The sequence below is a fragment of the Cariama cristata genome, unplaced genomic scaffold (assembly GCF_000690535.1).
Source record: "Cariama cristata isolate BGI_N322 unplaced genomic scaffold, ASM69053v1 scaffold5286, whole genome shotgun sequence".
NCBI lineage: Eukaryota > Metazoa > Chordata > Aves > Cariamiformes > Cariamidae > Cariama > Cariama cristata.
In genome coordinates, this window is record NW_009621418.1 from 11,167 (window position 1) to 20,945 (window position 9,779).

The 9,779-nt window shown below is 36.5% G+C and overlaps 1 protein-coding gene across 1 annotated transcript in view; it reads left to right on the plus strand.

The window, feature by feature from the left end:
- The first annotated feature begins 1,568 nt into the window (after positions 1–1,568).
- Positions 1,569–9,779, plus strand: part of ASB5 (ankyrin repeat and SOCS box containing 5) — a 28,313-nt gene continuing 20,102 nt past the window's right edge. The window contains exon 1 of the mRNA XM_009701943.1: positions 1,569–1,779. Coding sequence (XP_009700245.1) covers positions 1,584–1,779 — 196 coding nt within the window. The 5' untranslated portion in view covers positions 1,569–1,583. The remainder of the gene's footprint in view (positions 1,780–9,779) is intronic.

Here is a 9,779-nt window from a genome sequence, read left to right on the forward strand (position 1 = left end):
AGATAAGCACGTCAGGTCCTGTCTGTTAAAAATCTTGATATTTATTTCCAAGCAAATTTCCTTTTATCGTTGTCTTTTCTTCATTTACATAGGTTTATTTAAATGTAGTTTCCAGAAAAAATTACAGTTTCTTAGTCTAATAAATTACTTCTGGAGCCAAATGATAAGAGGTTCTTTATTTTGCCACTTTCATTTCAGAAATATGATTTTGTATCATATCCTTAATGTCTGCTATGCTGTTCATTGAAGTCAGGAGGATCTGTGGATGCGGTGACATTTGGATCATACCCTCTGTTCCCGATGGACAGTTGCCAACATTCTAAAATGGTTTTTTTTCTGACAGTCAAAGAAGAGAATCCGGGGTAGAATAGAAAGGGTGTTTCAGTTTAAGATTACTAGGGGTAGAGTATTTTAAAACTATAAAGATACTATTTCTTTTATTTAAAAGGAAATATACAGAAGGAAATATTTAGAACAGAATTGTTCCTATGCTGCCATGATTCTTTATTTTTAGGTTTATAGCTTACTCAGGAATGTAGTTCAGTCCTGCAGCTCCTCAGTTTGTGTCATGTTGTGACACTATTATTTACTCAGCAATTAGTCACAATAACAGAAAAACTTGTGCATAACTGCTGATGATTGTGAGTAATAACTTTATGGTATATAAACCAGTTAATTCTTAAAAAATCTGAGGAATTTAGGCTCCCCTCTCTAAAACTGGCCAAGAAAAAAAGCCTGTCATGTCATAGGTTTAAAATAATACAATGCAGCACAGTGAAATGTGTATCGTAAGCATTAGAAATTTTCGATGTTGTATGTTTCCCATTGCATTTATTGAATTTTAATTACATTTTAATTAATTTAATTTTAGATGCTCCAACATCTTATTTGTAAAAATATCTAGGAGTTTGATTCCTATAATCTGCTCTGAATGCTGTTTTTTGTATAATGCTATAAGCCATGTATACTAGATATTTTCATTCAGTCTGAACAAAATAATAAGAGACCGTTAAAGCTGGTATATATTAAATCTGTTTCTTTATTAATGCATATTTCAAGTATTTACTGATGTAGTTCTAGTTCTGTAAGAAAAAAATATTAGTCTAACATAAAATGAAGTAGCACAAAAAAGCAATGTACTTAAGAAGCAGGAGAACTTACTTTAGCAAAAACCGATTACTTGAGTTGCCTGCTTTTATGCATGAAATTGTAGTTCTTAATAATAATACTTTTGACAGTATATTTTTAAACATGTATTAATAGGATAAATAAATGAATTGGAAATGCAGAATTTGTAATGAAACAGACCTTTTAAGTGGAACAAGTACAATCCAGGGGCTTGGAACTTGTGTCTGTTTTATTCCGTCCCACATGAATATCACTAGGCTAGCAGGAGCGGTAGTGAACTCAATACTATGTACAGTATAAATAATCGTCATATTTTGAGCAGCAAGCATCATGACCAGCTGATATTTTCTTTCCTCAGGACCAGTTGTTCCCGAGGGTGCATGGCTGGAGCCATATGATCTTATCAACACATTTGAGAGCCCTACCCAAACACTGAGAGAGATTTTGCTGCAGCAATGACTGTCATAGAAGAAAGTCGCCCTTTTGCCCAGCAGCTATCCAATGTCTACTTTACTATACTTTCACTTTTTTGTTTTAAACTTTTTGTGAAGATCAGCCTTGCTATACTTAGTCATTTCTACATTGTGAAAGGAAACCGTAAGGAAGCAGCAAGGATAGCTGCTGAATTTTACGGAGTTCCTCAAGGACAAGGTATATTTGTACTTACTATCTTATCACTACTGTTTGGGGGTTTTGTTTTTACTCATTTTTTTCCAGGTGATTACTTATCTCCTAGCCTCATTTATATTCAGTTTGTCAAATGATATGTGTGAGTGGTTTTTTTCTGTAGTTCTCCCTGTGTTTTTTTAACAAAAATTGTTGTTAGATTATTTAAGCTTTTTTTTAAGATTAATATTAAAGTTCAGAATGAAACTGAAGTAGCACAGCCAGTGTCCTGTTAGCAGAGAGGCCTATACTTAAGATAGGTATATTTAAGATTGCCAAATACTTCCCAATCTAAGACTATTTTCCCAATTGCTTCTAAGATTCCCCAGCTTACCCATGTGTGGTTGAAATTTTCCACGCTTGGCGCGTGATTATTTTGCAACACTTTAGGGAAATTAGTCCAAATATGTCTGAGAATTATTTCTTGATTAAGTTGAATTTTTTTCATAATAATTTATTTGAGAAGATACAATCCTTCTGTACTTTGAATAAGTTAGTGTCTTGGCACATACTAGGATGCTTACTTACTGTTTGTCAGGGTGAGCTTTTGGGCATCTGTGTAGAAACCCATCAAATTTTACTGGATTGAAAGCTCTTGTGAAGATTTCTTTTTCTGTTTGCTCAAGCAGAACTTTGGCAGAGCTGCGTACTACTGTACCCACAAGCTCATCTGTGGTGAGCCGGTACCATTTTCATTCAGTTCTTTTTCTGGGTCACAGAAATTGGGATCCCTGCTGCCTCGCTTGTCTTTATTGTTGTTCCTTGTGTTCTGGGATGACATGAAATTGAAGTTAGGCATTGGAATAGGAAGACTTGTTTTGCCTCTTACTGCCTTCACCACTCATCCCTAGGTACCGTGAACAAGAAGAAATAACTCAAGTTAAATGCAAAGGGAGAAACTGTAGAAACAAGCCATAAATGGCTTCAAACCTAAAGGTCTTTTTAGTCTTCAGTGTTGGGACAAAAGCTAGACATTTTGTGTGTACGTGTTTAAATTTGCAAACCAGAAAGACGCTTGCATCCTAAAGCAGGAATTAGCTAGCTTTGCAGAAGATTTACCTGAGATGGATTTATATCATGTATTCTCTGCATAATTTGGAGAGAAAGTTCTAAAACCCAGGGGTTTTACGTCTGAGTATGTTAATGACATCGTTTGAACTGTTATGCATGTGTGTTTGTGTGTGAGTATATGTACAGATACATATGTATGTGAGGGAGTGGGTATGTATGTATGTATTCACTACAGTAGGATGGGAAGGACTGACTGTCTATCCCACTGGCAGAAATACTCGCGGAGAATGTGGTGGCCCTCACTTGAAATCAAGATTATTTTTTTTTTGTCAGAAACTGCTGGCTAGCTTTAAGGCAGTTCATTCTGGGAAAACTGATGCCAAATCTGAGTAAGGAAGGAAAAAGACTGGGGAAAAACTAGAGGGAAAGGAATAACATGTATTGGAAAGTAAAATAACCTCTACAATGTTATCTGTTGCTGAATCCAAGAGACTTTAGTTTGGTCATTTGTCAAATGTCTGAACTATTCTAAATAAATGTATATTCAGCATACTAGTAGCTGGCCCATGCAAAAGGTGAAAATCTATCTATCTTACAGGTTACTATTTTCCTCAGATAGCAGAGGTTTATATTGATCCAAAGGCTCAAGCGTATGGTAGAGCTTCTGGTTTTCTGCTTGGTTAGTTAAAAGAAAATATTAATGCAACTGTTTTGTGCTTAAACTGTACTTTTTACAACTTGACAGCAGTGTGTCTTAATTTTTCACTGCCCAACTCACAGGGTTTGGGTCTGGATTTCTAACAGTCCTAAGCACATGTCCAGCTAATGTTACATAATCTGCAAATTCAGCCATTTGTCATATTAAACAGGACTAATCCTTGCCCTTTGGGACGCAAATAAGTCTCCTCAAAATTACTATTTTATCACATCTGTACTTCTGTTCTGTGTTTGTAGAAGGGGGCATGTTACTGTCTCAACTCACACTGTGTTGTGGCATTTGATTTGTTTATGTTTGTGAAATGCAGTACAGAGATCCCTCAGTAGCGTTTAGACAATACCATGTTACAAAATACGCTGCTCAAAGTAATATCTAGAAGATGTGCAATAAGTAATATTGTGCTACAGTATTGAAGCTATACCTTGAAACACTAAATGATAAAATTAAATACTGAGTATCCTCCTAATTAGTGATCCTGTGTTTTTTCTTAAGCAACAGAGAAGCCTCAGCAGGGAAAACAAGCAAACAGAAGAAACCCAAACAAAAAAAGCCCCAAACAAACCAGAAAATTAACCTATCATTGTCTAATTGAAGTTTATAGTGTTTCAAGAAGTAATTCAAATTAGAGGAAATGTTAGTTTTCATATTCTAGTTTTAACCTGATTACATTCTCTTAAAATTCTGTTAGTGCTGTTATATTCAGTTTGCTTGTTATAGTACTTTTTGCGATTATAATGGCTTGACTAGGATAGAGCGCTATAACTTTGAAGAAGAAAAGAGCCTTTGGAAAGGTGGCTACTAGGCATAGGCATTATTTCATGTTTACTGAATTGAGCTCTTGAGTTAAAATAAGCCTTTTTTTTTTTTTTTTTTTTACAAAGTCTGTATAATTGAGGACATTTTAGGTACTGAGCAGTAGTTGGAACTTGGTGGAACTCCTTTTATCAAACTGAAGGTATACAGGTCAGTACAGAATTTGAGGGCCAGAGATCACACATTTCATGGCTGACTTCCTTGGTTTTGTGGCTTGTTCTTTGTTGAATACAAGGAGATGCTTTACCTGTGCCATCTACCGACTGTGGTCTTGTTGCTACATACTAGTAGTGAAACAGGTCATATTTTGTTCCTTAATATTTCAGGAATATTTTCTCTCCAGTTTGGGTAATCGCCAGTCTACTGTGTGAAATCTACCCTTTGGATCTCGTATGTATGTTAACAGCTGGATAGGGACAGCATCCCAATAATTAATTAGAAATTATTATACTGTGTATGTGGCATTGAAATACAACAATTAGATCAGTGTTCAGCATCAGCTAAGACCAGAAAAGTACGTATAAAAGCTCTACTAATTGTAAGTCACATTAATTTGTTTATGGAGATGAAGTCTGAGTAAGCCTTTTCTTATGTACAGCTGAAAGGTGCCTTCAGAGGTAATTTGGATGTTCTAGGATCAAATATACACGGGTTGTCTGGCAAATGTTTGGCTAACCTGTTTTAAAATGCTTAGTAATAGTGATTTCTGCAGCATCCTTATGCAACCAACTTCAGTTTTTACTATTCTTATCACTAGAATGCTTCCCACTCCCCACAAGACTTACCTAAATGTTTATTTCTGCAAACTAAACACATAAAATATGATTAAGATATTTATCAGTTTTTCTCCATATATGAAAAGTAATAAATTTAAAGACTATTATCATGCATCTTCCTACGTCTGCTGTTTTTGTATTTTCTAGAATAAAGAAAAAAGGATTTAACTTAGTCTGTCCTCCTAAGTCTTGTTTTCTAGACCTGGAATTACTGTAGTTACTCTCCTTTGAACTTTTGCCAGCTCATATACAGTTCATAGACATCTTTATTGATATCTACTTCCCCACGTTAAACAGTGTACTCCAGCTGAGACTTTATTAGTGCGACCAGTGGAACTATTTTTATAAAAGTGGAACAGTTATGTCATGTGCCATATATATGATACCCGATGTAATACCTCCTGGAATGATGAACAGTTTCTCCATTTTACTCAAGTCTGTTTTGAATTGTTTCCCTCTGAGTAGTTGCAGCACCTGCAGTTTAGTGTCATCTACTGATTTTTATAAAAATCAATATTCCATTATCCACAATATTAAAAAAATGAATAGCACCAAAAGCTGAATGAACTCGGTAGTCTTTTACATTTTTTTAAAGTGAATTAAAGACCCATGTCTTAGTAAACTATCAGGATTGAATTCTTTTTTCATACTGGTATTACTACCATAAAAGAATTAAATGAAAAAGGGATCCATTCTATTATAAAGGTCCCATTTACTAGAGTATTTTTAACTTTGGCACTAATTTTGTAAAACACTTACTCATATACACATGCTGGCCCCATTGAATTGAAAGGGACTGATTAGTTGTTTAGAGCTAAGTGCTTTGTAATCAGGGACTATAGCTGTGTTGTAAATAGGTTACAGTGCCTAGCTTTTCCTTTTTTATTGTGTTGAAGTGAACATGTATTTATTCATTACGCTAGAAAACTTGCAAAAGTGAACATTTTATTAATTTCTTTCTTTATGGAAAAAGTCATAGCACGTATAAGTTTATTAGATTTTAAAATTCTGTGCCCTACAAACTGAGCTACAAAAATGAACTTACTTGCAAGTTAACTTTGGGTATAATTAGCTCGTTAGCAGGCTATCTGCAGTGACAGTGATCTGCAGAGTAAGATTTCTTCTCTCACTGTATTTCCAGACCTGTGAAGAGTTAATAACTCAGCCTTTTGTACAGCTGTTGCTGCATACAGACTGGAGGATCAAAAGCATCCTTTAGTCTCTTCCTGCTACACCAACTAGCTGGTCATATCATGAGAGTGTTCTGTATATACAAGCACTGAGTTGGAGCCTCAGCTGAGTGTTCAGTTGCTTTAGGATGAGGTAGTAGCACTGTGATTTCAAAGTGTGAGTGTGCATCAAATCTTAAGAGTTAATTCATTGTCAGGTGTTTTGGGTCTGTAAGATATTAAACTCTACTGACAAATACTGGTAAGAGCTTGGTTTGTATGGAAGAGTCCATAGTTTGGTAATACAGATGACGTTATAGAAGGAGGTTCAGTTCCCATTCATAAACTTTTTATAAGGCAAAAAAAATCTATTTTATCAAAATTAAACTTGATACTCAGTAACTGTCAAAATGCTTTTAGCTGCACGCAGAAAGTGATACAGATGAACTTTCTTATGAAAGAATCACTTTGTAGAATCTAAGTTTAAACAAAAACAGTCTATTCTTGAATGAACACAGCAAGTTCTAAGCTATCTGTCTTTGCTCTATCTGCCTTGGCTGGGCATGGTAGGAGTGTTCATGTCCCCATCTCCTTTCAGGATTATGAGGCTTGTAAATAGTACAAAGCCTTTTGTTTCCTACTTTTTCTTGTACACTGAGCACTACTTGGGCGGACCCAAGAAACCAGTCCGTTAAATACAACTCATAAATAGGAAATAATGCTGTGTTTCACTGTTAGAGATCTGCTGTTTGCAAAGCCTGATGACATTTGGAACTCTAGTGAATGACTGGAGCAAAGGTTTCCTATTATTTTATTCTAACAAGTTGCAATTGATAATGTCACTCAGCAACAGTTGTTAGGTAGGGAAGATAGGCACGAGGCATTTTCTCAACTTGCATTCCACAGAGATCACAGTTCTAATAATAAAAGCTGTATAAGACCTCTGCTGGCTTCCTGGATACAATAGAGATTCATTTAGTAATGACAGGAATATTGTATAGCATACCTATTCACCGTACCACTTGGTGTAGGGCACCACATTTAGCATTTGTTTTTAATATGCAGCATGTAAGCTAATGGTGTAAAAATGCTTAAGATAGCATGAATGTTCTTTTTTGAAAGTTCAGAAGGGATTTTTTTTTTTGATGGAGCTCAATCACCTCTTATATGCTAAATAGCTTCGCCTAGTATGACAAATAACTGCCAAAGAAGAGTCATACTTCAAAATAAATCTCAACAAGACACTTGCTTAGAATGAAGCAAATGACACCACATATCAGCAGGATATCATTCTTTGAAGAACATAATCTACCTTAGAGGGATTTTGGTCAGAGTTATACGATGCAACTAGACTGGCGTGGCCAGAGCCCTGACCTATTTGCAGCAACAAAAACCAAGCATGTCTGTTGGCAAGCGTTGACTCTTCCCTCACCTTAAAGAAAATCTCTGAGGCTACAGAAACTTCTAGTGAATATTTCTGTTGGAGCCTGTTTGCATGCTTGCTTCCCTGAAAGGAACTGAGATAATCTATCATGCGGGTTCCTTTTCTTTTTTTTTTTTTTTACTCCTATGTGTATTTGTATGTCAGGACCTCCTTGAGAGTAGCATTGCCACAAGCTGTATTTTATGGTCAGTATCATTTATGTGTGCCTCCTTGACGTGTCTTTTCTGAAGATGGACCTTAACTTGTCACCAGCCTAGGTCCTGTTGACTTGCTTGATATGCACACTCTTAAGTTAACTCACATGGAAATCCCCTTCCTCAATTAATTTCTTTATTTTTCTGAATGAAATGAATAATAAGCTTTTAAACTACAAACAAGTACAAAGTGAAACATCATGAACTGTGATGAAGCTTAAAATCTAGGTTTTTAAAGGTGCATAGCAATAAGACTGAAATAATCCTGGAGCAATCTGCCTGCAAGGCCTTAAAGACAACTATTGTTAAAGAAAAGCTGTTAGGAAACTCCAGTACTGGTTTGGGACAAGCTCAAACATACCATCTGCTCTGGTCTTTTTTGCACCAGTGGGTTGTAAGGCAACAGGGGAAGATGAAAATAGCATAGCTCCCTGAAGGTGATGTTTCTTCCCTCAGCCATAGCTGTGTTATGGCCAGGGTTTTGCTATTCACACCCTTCTCTTGTAGGGGATGTTCTCAAACATTTGCAATGCAGGCAAGCAGCAAGTGAACTTCTGCCAGGGTTGGATGATGATGGCTTTGGGGGAATGCATTACGTGCCTAAGTACTGAGCTCTATTCATGATTGCAGCAATGCTGGCTGGTTGGTCATAAATCCATTGTGGCATGCTGCATCTGTTGCACTAGTGGATGTTACGCTATGTCTAGAATCTTTTTGGCAGTAGATATGATCTCTCTCTTTATGGCTGTTCTCTCACAGTAATTGGCTGAAGATTCACTCTGTGGTGCTCTATACCACTCCCATGCCAACTACTGGTCCCATGCCTTGTGTCTGTCTTCTCTGTCAATATCTGAAGCCAAGGCCTGCTTGGTAACTGATTTGGCTAGATTCATCAGCGTGACTCCTGAGATTTGTTTTACTTTAGCCCCCATATTAGCAAATATTCTGTGTTACCACAGCCTGTCTGCATGAAGAGGTCTGGTGGGTACACATTGCAAATCTACAAGCCAAGAAATGTAGTAAATGTATCATTGTTCCATATTTGACTTCTGTGGGGGCTGAGACAGAGCCTTTATCATATCAGAATTTTAAATCTTTCCTCAGCCTTCCATTCTGATTCCCAGCATCCAAGGATGCAGGGCCTAACAACTGTAGTAATCTCAGGGAAGAAGTAGGAAAACTACTAGCCATCCATGCTGTTGCTACCTTAATAATAATAATAATTTGGATTTCCAGCTAAGAGACAGTGATGATACTGTATAAAGAGCAAGAGTGTGTAATAGGGTTTTTTTAGTGCTTATATTGGTATAAAGAAACTTCATTTTATGCTTAAATAACTAATGACCATTTAAGTATTATCTGCGTATCTGCTGGTATTTGTCAAGATGTGGAGAACAGAGGACTGACTGGTGACACCTGGGTAATGCCTAAGATTCTGGTTGACTGCTAATGACTTATAATATCATTGTATTGGCCATGAAGTATGGCTTGATGCAAGAATCTGGGTTAGAAAAAAAAAAAAAAAAGTTGTTCCAGTCATTTCCCTGTCCTGCTGTTAGAGTTTTATCACTGTACTTTTATGGTGCGTTTAACTTCCTTGGCGTTGAGCCTTCAGAGCAGGATGTAACAGTGGTCACTGTGGCCTTTTAAGATCCTATGTTTTTGTCAGTAACCACGTTTCTGTAATTATTTCTAAAACTTGCTTTGTCTTGGCTTCTCCTACAGGGAGAGAATGTTCAAGATCTCTGCTGTTTCATTTCTGGCAATGTCAAGTGACAGGCAACTCTTGGGGTACCGGCACTGAGATCCAGGGAGCCTATCTGTCATTTCAGCTTCATGGTTTTAGTCTGTGGATCACAT